This window comes from Mustelus asterias, chromosome 15 (assembly GCF_964213995.1).
Source record: "Mustelus asterias chromosome 15, sMusAst1.hap1.1, whole genome shotgun sequence".
Taxonomy (NCBI): domain Eukaryota; kingdom Metazoa; phylum Chordata; class Chondrichthyes; order Carcharhiniformes; family Triakidae; genus Mustelus; species Mustelus asterias.
In genome coordinates, this window is record NC_135815.1 from 8,330,488 (window position 1) to 8,345,959 (window position 15,472).

Sequence of the window (15,472 nt, forward strand, 5' to 3'; positions counted from 1 at the left end):
CTGCTCCTCCCAGCTAAAATGTCATTGGTCCCGATGCTGATGGCCGCCTTGCATCATTGGAATCAGTGTTCATCACTTGAAGACGAGACTGATTCTGGTGAGAGCCCTGCCTTAGAGAGCTAACTCCCTGCCAATCAGATGGTCAATTGTTCTGTACTCTCAGCAGCGCCAGTCAGCAGCGATGGCCACTGCTGGGATTACAGGCAGCCCTCGCCTTTACCAAACGCCAGCCCGTGCAGCTAAAGCTGCCAGGCTTCCCACATAGTGTGGTTATCCTGTCATTATTGTGGTTACCTTAAGACCATAAGACCATAAGACATAGGAGCGGAAGTAAGGCCATTCGGCCCATCGAGTCCACTCCACCATTCAATCATGGTTGATTTCAACTCCATTTACCCGCTCTCTCCCCATAGCCCTTAATTCCTCGAGAAATCAAGAATTTATCAATTTCTGTCTTGAAGACGCTCAACGTCTCGGCCTCCACAGCCCTCTGTGGCAATGAATTCCACAGACCCACCACTCTCTGGCTGAAGAAATTTCTCCTCATCTCTGTTCTAAAGTGACTCCCTTTTATTCTAAGGCTGTGCCCCCGCGTCCTAGTCTCCCCTGTTAATGGAAACAACTTCCCTACGTCCATCCTATCTAAGCCGTTCATTATCTTGTAAGTTTCTATCAGATCTCCCCTCAACCTCCTAAACTCCAATGAATATAATCCCACGATCCTCAGACGTTCATCGTATGTCAGGCCTACCATTCCTGGGATCATCCGTGTGAATCTCCGCTGGACCCGCTCCAGTGCCAGTATGTCCTTCCTGAGGTGTGGGGCCCAAAATTGCTCACAGTACTCCAAATGGGGCCTAACCAGTGCTTTATAAAGCCTCAGAAGTACATCCCTGCTTTTGTATTCCAAGCCTCTTGAGATAAATGACAACATTACATTTGCTTTCTTAATTACGGACTCAACCTGCAAGTTTACCTTTAGAGAATCCTGGACTAGGACTCCCAAGTCCCTTTGCACTTTAGCATTATGAATTTTGTCACCGTTTAGAAAATAGTCCATGCCTCTATTCTTTTTTCCAAAGTGTACGACCTCGCACTTGCCCACGTTGAATTTCATCAGCCACTTCTTGGACCACTCTCCTAAACTGTCTAAATCTTTCTGCAGCCTCCCCACCTCCTCAATACTACCTGCCCCTCCACCTATCTTTGTATCATCGGCAAACTTGGCCAGAATGCTCCCAGTCCCGTCATCTAGATCGTTAATATATAAAGAAAACAGCTGTGGCCCCAACACTGAACCCTGCGGGACACCACTTGTCACCGGTTGCCATTCTGAGAAAGAACCTTTTATCCCAACTCTCTGCCTTCTGTCTGACAGCCAATCGTCAATCCATGTTAGTACCTTGCCTCGAATACCATGGGCCCTTATTTTACTCAGCAGTCTCCCGTGAGGCACCTTGTCAAAGGCCTTTTGGAAGTCAAGATAGATAACATCCATTGGCTCTCCTTGGTCTAACCTATTTGTTATCTCTTCAAAGAACTCTAACAGGTTTGTCAGGCACGACCTCCCCTTACTAAATCCATGCTGACTTGTCTTAATCCGACCCTGCACTTCCAAGAATTTAGAAATCTCATCCTTAACGATGGATTCTAGAATTTTGCCAACAACTGAGGTTAGGCTAATTGGCCTATAATTTTCCATCTTTTTTCTTGTTCCCTTCTTGAACAGTGGGGTTACAACAGCGATTTTCCAATCCTCTGGGACTTTCCCTGACTCCAGTGACTTTTGAAAGATCATAACTAACGCCTCCACTATTTCTTCAGCTATCTCCTTTAGAACTCTAGGATGTAGCCCATCTGGGCCCGGAGATTTATCAATTTTCAGACCTTTTAGTTTCTCTAGCACTTTCTCCTTTGTGATGGCAACCATATTCAACTCTGCCCCCTGACTTTCCTGAATTGTTGGGATATTACTCATGTCTTCTACTGTGAAGACTGACGCAAAGTACTTGTTAAGTTCCTCAGCTATTTCCTTGTCTCCCATCACTAGATTACCAGCGTCATTTTGGAGCGGCCCAATGTCTACTTTTGCCTCCCGTTTGTTTTTAATGTATTTAAAGAAACTTTTACTATCATTCCTAATGTTACTGGCTAGCCTACCTTCATATTTGATCCTCTCCTTCCTTATTTCTCTCTTTGTTATCCTTGTCATTAATGTGGTTACCCTGTCATTAGTGTGGTTACCCTGACGTTATTGTGATTACCCTGCCGTTATTGTGGTTACCCTGTCATGGGTAAAATACTGCCGTGGCTGGGATTAGGATCTTATTGGCCACTTAATAGACACAAGGACAGGCAAGTTACTTTCCCAAGCCCCCTTTAAATTTCAGACAGTCGGGAGCAAGCAGGTGAGGATTGTGAAAATGTGATGAAAACAGGTGATCAAGAAGGCAAATGGGATGTTGGCCTATATCGCAAGGGGGATAGAATATAAAAGCAGAGATGTCTTGCTGCATCTGTACAGGGCATTGGTGAGGCCGCAGCTGGAATACTGTGTGCAGTATTGGTCCCCTTATTTGCGGAAGGATATATTGGCCTTGGAGGGAGTGCAGAGAAGGTTCACCAGGTTGATACCAGAGATGAGGGGTGTTGATTATGAGGAGAGACTGAGCAGATTGGGTTTGTATTCGTTGGAATTTAGAAGGCTGAGGGGGGATCTTATAGAGACCTATAAGATAATGAAGGGGCTGGATAGGGTAGAGATGGAGAGATTCTTTCCACTTAGAAAGGAAACTAGAACTAGAGGGCACAGCCTCAAAATAAAGGGGGGTCAGTTTAGGACAGAGTTGAGGAGGAACTTCTTCTCTCAGAGGGTGGTGAATCTCTGGAATTCTCTGCCCACTGAAGTGGTGGAGGCTACCTCGTTGAATATGTTTAAATCACGGATAGATGGATTCCTGATCGGTAAGGGAATTAGGGGTTATAGAGATCAGGCGGGTAAGTGGAACTGATCCACTTCAGATCAGCCATGATCTTATTGAATGGCGGGGCAGGCTCGAGGGGCTAGATGGCCTACTCCTGCTCCTATTTCTTATGTTCTTATGTTCCATTATTGAATGTGTATAAGGTCGGGATAGATGGATTTTTGGTCTATCAGAGTCGTGGGGCATGGGGAACGGGGAGAGAAGTAGAATCATAGAATCCTACAGTGCAGAAGGAGGCTATTCAGCCCATCGAGTCTGCACCGACCACAATCCCACTCAGACTCTATCCCCATAACCCCCATGCATTTACCCTAGCTAGCCCCCCTGACACTAAGGGGAAATTTAGCATGGCCAATCAACCTAACCCGCATATCTTTGGACTGTGGGAGGAAACCGGAGCACCCGGAGGAAACCCACGCAGACACGGGGAGAAGGTGCAGACTCCACACAGACAGTGACCCAAGCCAGGAATCGAACCTGGGTCCCTGGCGCTGTGAGGCAGCAGTGCTAACCACCGTGCCGCCTATGATAATTGGAGCCCAAGATCAGCCATGATCGTATTGAGTGATGGGGCAGGGTCAAAGGATTCTGCTGCTGCTTCTCGTGTTCTATCTGAAGGCCAGCCCCTGGCCTCTACATTCCCCCCACTCCCCTCTACACCGGCAGAGTGTAAAATCCAGCCCAGTATCTCCGCCTGTGGTTCTGGTTAAGCGACGATAATCTGCAGCCGGGCGCTGCATTAAGATCCTAATCTGGAGTAAACCTTGCGAGTGCGGTGTTATTCTGACAGGCAGGGATTTGACAGGTGGCCGGGGATCGGGTGATTCCTCCCTCGCTTTCCACTGCACAGCTCACCCTATCCCACTCATTAATCATTACGGAATTATTGTGATTAATGAGGACAGCGAGAATGGAAGACTGTATTATCATATCATGAGCCCTTCCATTCTGAGAGTGCACTTTGGTAAAATATAGCTCGGTTCACCAGGCTATTGGGAAAACCAACCTGTTCAGCATGAAATTATGGTTCACATTGACCTGAAACTATAATTTTAAACAGTTAACCAAGCGCTGCTAACTAATCTCATCATGGTATATTGGCCTTCATTGCGAGAGGTTTCGAGTACAGGAGCAGGAATGTGTTGTTGCAATTATACAGGGCCTTGGTGAGGCCACACCGAGAATATTGTGTGCAGTTTTGGCCTCCTTTTCTGAGGAAGGATGTTCTTGCTCTCAAGGGAGCACAGCGAAGGTTTACCAGGCTGATTCCGGGGATGGAGGGGCTGATGTATGAGGAGAGATTGACTAGGTTAGGATTGTTTTCACTGGAGTTCAGACGGATGAGGGGGGTTCTCATAGAGACTTATAAAATTCTATTAGGACTAGACAGGGTAGATGCAGGAAGGATGTCCCCGATGGTGGGGGTGTCCAGAACCAGGGTCCACAGTCTGAGGATATATTTAGGACAGAGATGAGGAGACATTTCTTCATCCAAAGAGTGGTGAGCCTGTGGAATTCATTACCACAGGAAGTAGTTGATGCCAAAACATTGAAGGTATTCAAGAGGCGGCTGGATATAGCACTTGGGGTGAACGGGATCAAAGGTTATGGGGAGAAAGCAGGATTAGGCTATTGAGTTGGACAATCAGCCATGACTGTAATGAAATGGCACCGTACTGTAACTGTAAATGGACTGTAATGGCACGGTAGCACAGTGGTTAGCACTGCTGCTTCACAGCTCCAGGGACCTGGGTTCGATTCCCGGCTTGGGTCACTGTCTGTGTGGAGTTTGCACATTCTCCTCATGTCTGCGTGGGTTTCCTCCGGGTGCTCCGGTTTCCTCCCACAGTCCAAAGATGTGTGGGTTAGGTTGATTGGCCATGCTAAAATTGCCCCTTAGTGTCCTGAGATGCATAGGTTAGAGGGATTAGTGGGTAAAATATGTAGGGATATGGGGGTAGGGCCTGGGTGGGATTGCGATCGGTGCAGACTCGATGGGCCGAATGGCCTCTTTCTGCACTGTAGGGTTTCTATGATTTCTATGAATGGCATAGCAGGCTCGAAGGGCCAAATGGCCTCTTCCTGCTCCTATCTTCTGTGTTTCTCTGCAAAGTTAATATTTCCAATAATAGGAGTAGGAGTCGGTGGAACGGAATGAGCTTGTGCCCGGGATCTAATTGAGGGCTTCCGATGTTGTATACAGGATAATGGAAACCTGGCAGTGAGTTACGGACTGCAATCTAACCAAGAGGTTCAGGTGGTTAATGCAGATAAATATATGGAATAATGGACTGCGGGGAGTGAGTTCCAGGCTGGAATGTGTGTGTCGCTAGCTGCAATGATGGGGGGAGGGTAGGGGGTGATTGGTGACCTGCAGGGTCTATTGATTAACAAGAGCTATTAAAAGGAGACAATAATCTTGCTGCTTTCACTTGCAGGCAAGGATAGAAAGTGCTGGAAAGGCGCAGGAAAGATGGGTTATGGTTTGCGGTCTTGAATCCCTTTAGAATTATTGTGGAACCACTTGTGCACTTGCAGCTTCTGCTTCACTTTCAGAGTTGCATTGTTTTAGAGAGAGCCTGTTTGTTTTAAGTTGGAATACTTCGGGTTAACGTCCGACTGACTCTGGAGTCAGACGTGAAGAAGTTAGACGCAGCTTTGTAAACTGTGGATTTAAGGACAGCTGAAAGCGTACTTTAAAAATAAAATATCGTCGCCAAGAGCTATTAAGGCGAACAGATACTTCAGGTTAGACAGACCTTCATCACAGCTTTTAGTTTCAACCCCTCCGTCATGGTTAAAGCAGCACAAGAAGGATCTCTGAGGAAGTGAGGGTTCTGTGAAGGGAACACAAGGGAGGCTGGAGCTGATAATCTGTATGGTGGGAAACAAATAGAGGCTGCATTAGCAATTCCACAGAGGTTCCTTTGTAAAGATTGAGCTATTGACTGCTGTGAGGAGGGGGAAGGGTGGAGAGTTGGGGGGGGGTGGGCAGAGAGACCAGCCAGACAATGAACCCCTCACTGGCGGGCTTGAATCAGGTTGCCTTTCGGTTCACTTCACGTGTAGTCAGTCTCGCACAAGGTGGATGTATGGGGAGGGGGGAGGTGGGCAGAGTGGAGGGAGGGGGGTGGGGACGTCTTTTGCCAATCTATCACCTAGCAACATCAGGGAGGGGAGGAGCATGAGTGAGTGTGGCAGGGGTGGGGGAAAGCACTTCTGGCTCTTTGCCTGTTTGTCTTAGTCTTTGAGAGGCAGAGCACTGAAGGGCAGGTGGATTTGGAGAGAAGATTGAAACTCATTCCTCAACTTGTGGTTTCTCTGTCTGTGGGGCTGATGCTTCGAAACTGAGCTTGCAAGAGGACAGTGAAGTGGGAAACCCAGGCATCCTGGTTGTGCTGCATCTGTGACGTTTTGATGGGTTAAGTGGAAGGGATAATGTTTCTCTTCTGGGCTTACTTAAGCTGAGAAAGAGAGAGAGACTGCTTCTAAATCTAAGCTTATTGGGTTACAAGCCTTTCTTTTTTTTTAAAAGAAAGCAAATCTCTACTTCCTCCCCTCCCTCTCTGCAATTGAGAAACCATCACATATCAAGTTAACAACCGTCTTGGCAAAGGAGGGAGGGATCCTTCTTTCTTCCCCTGAGTGTGGGTCTGTGGGAGACTTTGTGAAGGGGGCTGCATGTTTCTGGCGACCCCTCTGCTTTGCCTCTTTCTATGATGCCACAAAGACTCTGAAAGGCAAGGATATTCGTTTAAAAAGCGATGGTGGTGTTTATAAACAGAAAGTTGGAATCTTTCATTAAGCTCTTCAAGAAAAAGGGTGAGTGGAACTTTGCGAAGTTTGCTCGGTGCGGGTGTCGTGTGTCCAGTGCAAAGAGGTTGGCAGTGAAGGAATTTCTATTGTTGCCCAGGGACGCCACTGAAATTTTCTTTATTATTCCACCACTCGCAAGCTTAGGAGAAGGGTCAATAGAAACAGCACCGAGGGTGGAAAGAATTCTCTTTATATGCAGAAGAATCTGGAGGTTGTAGGGGCGAGGGGATGGAGAAGAGAGGAGTTCCATGGTTTTATGGTTCAGGAAACCATCGACGACAGGGCAAGAGGTACGGGTTGTAAACTCTGGCCCAAGAAGTCAATTTTAATACAGATCAGCGATCTAACCAGAGGGTTAACCAGAGGAGATGAAGGGCAAAGGCCGTGTACATTGGGTGTCCATGGTAACAGCTCAAGCCCAACAGTTCACTCTGATCGCTCCCCTGAAACTGGTTCCAGAAAGAAGTTTAGTGCGTGAGAGCAAGAGGTGGTGAGTTCAGTCTGGCTGGGGATGGTCATTTGTTGGTCATTGTTTTTAGAATTTACTCAATTTAGTTTTAGTTTAAGTTTATTTATTAGTGTCACAAGTAGGCTTACATGATGTTACTATGAAAATCCCCTAAGTGCCTTTTCGGGTACAATGAGGGAGAATTTAGCCAATGCACCTAACCAGCACGTCTTTCGGACTGTGGGAGGAAACCAGAGCACAAGGAGGAAACCCACACAGGCACGGGGGGAATGTGCACACTCCAACAGACAGTGACCCAAGCCGGGAAATCGAATCCGGGTCCCTGGTGCTGTGAGGCAGCAGTTAACCACTGTGCCACCCACAAGTTCCTCTTTGAATAGAGATAGAATCTTGGGTTAAGAATGAGGGGACCACAGATCCAAACTGAAATGCGGATGATTGAGAACAGTGTCCAGGAAGAACTTCAAGTACATCAGAGTTCTCAGGTTGCGGAATTCACATTCACTGCTACAATTTGAGGCACATTAGAATCATAGAATCCCTACAGTGCAGAAGGAGCCCCTTCGGCCCATCGAGTCTGCACCAACCACAATCCCATACAGACCCTATCCCCATTACCCTATGCATTTACCCGAGCTAGTCCCCCTGATTTTAAGGGGCAATTTCGCATGTCCTATCCACCTAACCCGCACGTCTTTGGACTTTGGAAGGAAACCAGAGCACCTGGAGGAAACTCACGCAGACACGGGGAGAACGTGCAAACTCCACACGGACAGTCACCCGAGCTGGAAATTGAACCTGGGTCCCTAGCGCTGTGAGGCAGCAGTGCTAACCACTGTGCCACCGTGCCGCCCTCAGTAGAGATTGAGAGATGAAATGGAGGTTGACAGGATTTGGGAACAGGGCAAGGAAATGCCACTGAAACTAATTGTCTGTGTGGAGGGTAAACACCAACACACTTGATGGGCCGAATAGCCTCCTGTGTCGCATGTTCCAGTGAAACATGTTCTCCATGTTTCTGCACATGGAGACAACATTGAAATACAGAGGTCACACCATCGAAACAGGCCATTCGGCCCATCACGTCAGTGCTAGCTCTTTGTTTGAAGCACGAGCCAACAGTCCCTCTCCACCTTCTCTTTCTCCATTAACGGACTTGCATTTATATAGCACCCTTTCAGGACCATCAGATGGCTCAAAGCGCTTTGCAGCCAGTGAAGTACTTTTTGAAGTGTAATCACTGTTGCAGCATGGAAAATATGGCAACTAATGTCTGCACAGCAAGATCCCACAAACAGCAGTGTGAAATTAACCAGTTAGCCTGCTTTTTGTGGAGAGAAAATAGAATTGACATTTCGCGTCCGCGTGACTCTTCTACAGAGCACGTCTGAGGAAGAGTCATCCAGATCGAAACGTTAACTCTGTTTCTCTCTCCGCAGATGCTGCCAAACCTGCTGAGATCTTCCATCATTTTCTATTTTTGTTTCAGAATCCAGCATCTGCAGGATTTTGCTTTTATTAATCTCTTTTTGTAATGTTGATGGAGGGATGGATGTTGGCCGGGAGGGGACACAGAGCACGGACTCTTCTTCGAAACAGTACCACGGGATCCTGACATCAACCCTAGCAGGCAAATGAGGCATCGGTTTAACAATATATCCAAAAGAAAGGCAGTGCAGCACTCCCTCAGTGGTCATGATGTGGAGATGCCGGCGTTGGACTGGGGTAGCCACAGTAGGAAGTCTCACAACACCAGGTTAAAGTCCAACTGGTTTATTTAGTATCACGAGTTTTCGGAGCGTTGCTCCTTCATCAGGTGAGTGGAGAGTTGGGTTCAACAACCATGGCATATATAGACAGAGACTCAATTACAAGATAATGGTTGGAATGTGAGTCTTAACAGGTAATCAAGTTTTTACAGGTGCAGACAGTGCGAGTGGAGAGAGGGTTAAGCACAGGTTAAAGAGGTGTGAATTGTTCAAGCCAGGACAGTTAGTGAGATTTGTTTGTGAATCCAACTCTCCACTCATCTGATGTAGGAGCAGCGCTCCGAAAGCTCATGCTACCAAATAAACCAGTTGGACTTTAACCTGGTGTTGTGAGGCTTCTTAGTGTCTCTCAGTAGTATCAGCCTTGATTTTTGCGCTTGGCCCCCGGTTGAATCTTCTCCCATTCCCGCTGCAGACAGTGCATTCAGATAACTCTTCCGCAGAGAGCTTTATAATGAGGGGAGAGGGGCTGACATCTGTTGCGCACTCCTTGGCACAGCGCTGTGCACACGCTTGGATAACAGACTGTAAAGAAGTGCCCTCTCAAGGAGTGCACTCGAAAAGCAGTCGTCAGTCAGTTTTCAAAGGTTTCCCCTGGAACTGTGCTGGATTTTGTTCACCCAGATCAAACAGCTTTAACTATAGCAGGACACAAGTCAGTGCAGAGTTTGCCATGTACTGGTTGGGTGGACGGAGATTTATCGGCAACATCTTCCCAGTCATTGACAGACGCACCATGAAATCCCAGCTTTACTTGGTTCCTTCATGGTGTCCCACTGTCGCGTTTAAAACATTTGAACCTTTTTAATTCAAACAATTTATCTTTTTTGCATTTGCCGCTCACATAATACTGGGCGTGAGCAAGGTTGTCATTTACCAATGAGATTGATGGCTTCAGCAGGGATGCAAGCTACTGTGAGGGACCTTTTGTGGTACTTTCCCTTTGTCTAACTGTTTTGTGTTGGGTGCAGGGTCCATGCAATCTTATTCATGACTATAGAATTCAGGACACTATATACTGCAAGGACTGGATCTCAGCATGACTTACACAATGCATATACTGTAAGAACTATCTCAGCATAGTTTGCGTGGGACAGTACATATGGCAAGGCTGTTACACACTCCTGATTTATACACTGCAGTATTTACTGGAAGCATAGTGTAAACACACCCTGGTTTATCCAGCAGTGCTGTACTCCCAGTGCTTTATAGAATGAGGGTGCTTTGTACATTATCGGTGAGCACATTTGGGGGATAAGTCAGTGACACTTCTGCAGGAATGGGGAATGGAATCTCCTGCAGTTATTTTCCTGATCTCTCAACAATGTTCCCCACCCTCAAATGTCATGCAAGCCCAGCTGTTGTGACACATTCTGAGGGTGTTGTGGACTCTAGTCTCCCATAGCTATTCCTGAAGGCTCAATAGGTCCCAGAGAGTATTCTAGCAATGCAACACAGCCCAGTTCACAACTGAAGTATGTATCATTTTCCTGCTCTTCCTATCCTGGATATACTGACTCCTCCGCGGACATGATTCCTAAGGACAATTAGTTTCCACTTGATCTGGGATCAAATTGTAGGTGGAATGGTGGCGCACTGGGAAGGTCACTGGACTAGTAATCTATGGCAACTGGCGGAATTGAAATTCAATTAATAACCATAAGAACATAAGATATAGGAGCAGACTTAGGCCATTCGGCCCATCGAGTCTGCTCCGCTATTCAATCATGGCAGATATGATTCTCATCCCCATTCTCCTGGCTTCTCCTCGTAACCCTTGATCCCCTTATTGATCAAGAGCCTATCTATCTCTGAATTAAAGACACTCAATGACCCGGCCTCCACAGCCCTCTGTGGCAATGAGTTCCACAGATTCACCACCCTCTGGCTGAAGAAATTCCTCCTCATCTTAGTTTTAAAGGAGCGTCCCTTTACTCGTGTCCTCGAGTTCTAGTCTCTCCCATTAGTGGAAACATCCTCTCCACATTCATTCTATCCAGGCCTCACAGTATTCTGTAAGTTTCAATTAGATCCCCCCCTCATCCTTCTAAACTCTGGAATTGAAAGCTGGTCTCGGTAATGACCATGAAACCATTGTTGATTGTCTGAAAAATCCATCTTGTTCACTAATGTCCTTTAGGGAAGGAAATCTGCCGTCCTTACCTGGTCTGGCCTACATGTGACTCCAGAGCCACAGCAAGATGGTTGACTCTTAACTGCCCTCTGAAATGGCCGAGCGAGACACTCAGTTCAAGGGCAATTAGGGATGGGCAATAAATGCTGTTCTTGTCAGCGATGCCCACATCCCATGAAAGAGGAGGGTTAGAGGAGGGTTTAAACATCTGCACATTAGCAGCTGATAGCCAAGTTCCACACACATGAGGACGGCCTCAACCGGGATCTTGGGTTCATGTCACACTATCTGTAACCCCCACGACTTGCCTGGGCTTGCAAAATCTCACTGACTGTCCTGGCTGGAGACAATTCACATCTCTTTAACCTGTGCTTAACCCTCTCTCCACTCACATTGTCTGTACCTTTAAGACTTGATTACCTGTAAAGACTCGCATTCCAATCATTATTCTGTAAATTGAGTTTGTGTCTTTATATGCCCTGTTTGTGAACAGAACTCCCACTCACCTGACGAAGGGGCAGCGCTCCGAAAGCTAGTGGCTTGTGCTACCAAATAAACCTGTTGGACTTTAACCTGGTGTTGTGAGACTTCTTACTGCATTAGTAGCTGAACAGTGCTACATCACAGGCTATCATGGAATCACAGAATGGGTGCAACTCAGGAGCAGTCAGTTCAGCCCAGAGTTGCAGGATCTTTCACACACACCTGAAAAAGCAGACAAGCCCTTGGTTATTTAATGTCTCCTCAGAAAAACTGCACGTCTGGCAATGCAGCACGCCCCCTGTACTGTAGCGAGAGTGTCCTGTGCACTCAGGTCCTGGAGTGGGATTTGAATCCACAGCCTTTTGGCTTTCGTGCTGCCAACTGAGCTACGTGTGATGTATGATTTTTCCTTCTTTATAAAACAGCATAACTTCCAACAACCCCCAGTCCACCCACCCTGCCAACCCAAAGATATATTTAAGCAATTTGTAAATGCTTATTCTTCTGTGGCCTCACACCTATCCTGTCTTTAATACACTCCTTAAAAGCTATCTCTATGATCAAACATTTAGTCAACGCTCTTCCTGTCTTTATTTGACTCAGTGTCAGTTTGTGTCTACTTATGTTCCTGCGAAACACCTGCAGACATTTTGCACTGTTAAAGGCGCTATATAAATGCAAGTAGTTCTTGAGTCTGTCAGTGTGTCGCTGGTGACTGATCGTGTTTTGTGATGATATCACGTTACATCAAACACACAGGATGATTAATATGTGGTTTTTAAAATAATGCCTTATTGGAAGCTGATTTAGGTGAGCAGGTAAGGAAGTTTAAATAAAAGCAGTGACCATCTGAAAAGAGAAAAGCCAGGCTTAGGGTGTGAACCCTTCACTGGATTTCACTATGCGTGCGTGCGTGCGTGCGTGTGTGTGTGTGTGCGTGCGTGTGTGTGTGTGTGTGTGTGCGCAGAGGCTGCTGTAGACTGGCTCTTCTGAGAAGTCAGACCTACGTTTAGGAAGAAGGAAGTTAAAAGGAAAAAGACTTGCATTTATATAGCACTTAAAGCGCTTTACAGCCAGTGAAGGAGGCGGCACGGTGGCACAGTGATTAGCACTGCTGCCTCACAGCGCCAGGGACCAGGGTTCGATCCCCGGTTTGGGTCACTGTCTGTGTGGAGTTTGCACGTTCTCCCCGTGTCTGCGTGGGTTTCCTCCGGGTGCTCCGGTTTCCTCCCACACTCTGAAAGACGTGCTGGTTAGGGTGCATTGACCTGAACAGGTGCCAAAGTGTGGCGACTAGGGGAATTTCACAGTAACTTCATTGCAGTGTTAATGTAAGCCTTACTTGTGACTAATAAACTTTAAAGTACTTATTTTGAAGTGCAGTCACTGTTGTAATGTAGGAAACGCAGCAGCTGATTTGTGCACAGCAAGATCCCACAAACAGCAATGTGATAATGATCAGAGAATCTGTTCTTGTGATGTTGATTGAGAGATAAATATTGGCCAGTGGATAACTCCCAAGTTCTCCTTTGAGATGGTGCTGTGAGATTTTTGTTTTTGCTTGGACCCATCTGTCTCATCCGACAGTGCAGCACTCCCACAGTGTCAGTCTTGAGTTTTATACTCAAGTGGGATTTGAACTCAGAACCTTGTAACTGAAGAGGTGAGTGTGCTCCCAACTGAACCACAGCTGACTCTTGTATCGATATGGTTCTGGTCTAGTGATGTTGATAGAGAGATAACTATTTGGTGATATTGAGGAGAGCTCCCGTGCTCTCCTTTGAGTTGGTGGCCGTGAGATCTTTATATTCTCCAGAGAGGGATGACGGAGTTTGACATCCCATCCAGAACACGGCATCCCCAGCAGCGCGGCACTCCCACTTGGGGCGAATGGATCAAAGGTTATGGGGAGAAAGCAGGATTAGGCTTTTGAGTTGGACAATCAGCCATGATTGTAATGAATGGCGGAGCAGGCTCGAAGGGCCGAATGGCCTCCTCCTGCTCCTATCTTCTGTGTTCCTATGTACTGCATTGGGTGATTCAGTTTGGGTTCTCCTCACACAAAGGCTCTGGCATGGGACTCTGGCGCTAGTGAGCTGCAGCTGACATTGAGTTTGAATTTAGTTTGGGGCCAGAATCAGGCCATTTGTGTTGTTGGATCAGTTTCTGGAGTCCAGCCAGTGCTCTGAGTCTGCTGCTGGGAGCTGGGTGCCTGGCATCAATTCTCACAGGCTACAGGAATCAGCTGGGTAAACACAGCTGGGTGTTTGCTCTGCAGAATTGATTTGCTCAACCGGGAGAGAGTCACACAGCTCTGCGTGACGATCCTTCTGTGAGGAGAGTGCGATGAGGTGGTCCCCAGGGCAGCAACGTATCAGGGAAGTGTACCTGACACAAATAATGGGCTGACACCAGAACAAAAGAGAGGGCAGCAGTCATTATTACAGCAATGCCTGGCTTGTGTCAACTGGAGGCAAGCCGTGTGTTCAGGTGCTGCTTGCTTAGTGCCCAGTTTCCGAGCTCGATCACAGGCTTTAACAACAGTCGCTTATCCTTCCAACATTAGGCAACTATAACATTTTCTGCGGTGCCCATGCCCCAATCCGCTTGCCTTGGCATTGCCAAGAAGCTTCCAGACATCTGCTCAGCTGATGTCTCGGCCTTGGCAACCCTCCTGGAACCTTCGGAATTAAAGATTAATCCCCTGGACACCGTTGTCAGAGGAACAGAAAATCATGGAATGATTAGAGCACAGAGGGAGGCCATTCAGCCCATTGAGTCTGTGCCCGCTGCCCACAACAACAAGTTAGCTAGTCCCACCCTCCTGTCCTTTTCCCTGTACACCTGCGATGTTTCCGTTAGATAATTCTCGGTTCAGTGTTGGCGGTGGAGCCTTGCGACTCCAAAACATTCTAAGATCAAGGGAAGCAAGGAAAATAACATTCCAACTGAGACCTTAATGTGCCCACCCTCCCCGTCTTTCTCTCTCACGCGCATTTCCTCTCTCTTGCTGTCTCTCTCTCTCTCTCTTACACTCTCTTTCTCACTCTCTCTAACACATATGCTATCTCTCATTCTCTCTCGCGCTCTCTTTCTCTCTTACTCTCTCTCTTACTCTCATTCTCGCTCTCTTTCTCGCTCGCTCGCTCTCTCTTTCTCTCTCGCTCTCTCTTTCTCGCTCGCTCGCTCTCTCTTTCTCGCTCGCTCGCTCGCTCTCTCTTTCTCGCTCGCTCGCTCTCTCTTTCTCGCTCGCTCGCTCTCTCTTTCTCGCTCGCTCTCTCTTTCTCTCTCGCTCTCTCTTTCTCTCTCGCTCTCTCTTGCTCGCTCGCTCGCTCTCTCTTGCTCGCTCGCTCGCTCTCTCTTTCTCGCTCGCTCGCTCTCTCTCGCTCGCTCGCTCTCTCTTTCTCGCTCGCTCGCTCTCTCTTTCTCGCTCGCTCTCTCTTTCTCGCTCGCTCGCTCTCTCTTTCTCGCTCGCTCTCTCTTTCTCGCTCGCTCTCTCTTTCTCGCTCGCTCGCTCTCTCTTTCTCGCTCGCTCTCTCTTTCTCGCTCGCTCTCTCTTTCTCGCTCGCTCTCTCTTTCTCGCTCGCTCTCTCTTTCTCGCTCGCTCTCTCTTTCTCGCTCGCTCTCTCTTTCTCGCTCGCTCGCTCTCTCTTTCTCGCTCGCTCTCTCTTTCTCGCTCGCTCTCTCTTTCTCGCTCGCTCGCTCTATCTTTCTCGCTCGCTCTCTCTTTCTCGCTCGCTCTCTCTTTCTCGCTCGCTCGCTCTTTCTCGCTCGCTCTCTCTTTCTCGCTCGCTCTCTCTTTCTCGCTCGCTCTCTC

At 47.6% G+C, this 15,472-nt stretch overlaps 1 protein-coding gene across 1 annotated transcript in view; it reads left to right on the forward strand.

Annotated features, from left to right (window-relative positions):
• LOC144504890 (NHS-like protein 1) overlaps positions 1-15,472 on the forward strand; it is a 259,032-nt gene that overhangs the window by 206,037 nt on the left and 37,523 nt on the right. Inside the window, exon 3 of the mRNA XM_078230638.1 lies at positions 14-97. Coding sequence (XP_078086764.1) covers positions 14-97 — 84 coding nt within the window. The remainder of the gene's footprint in view (positions 1-13; positions 98-15,472) is intronic.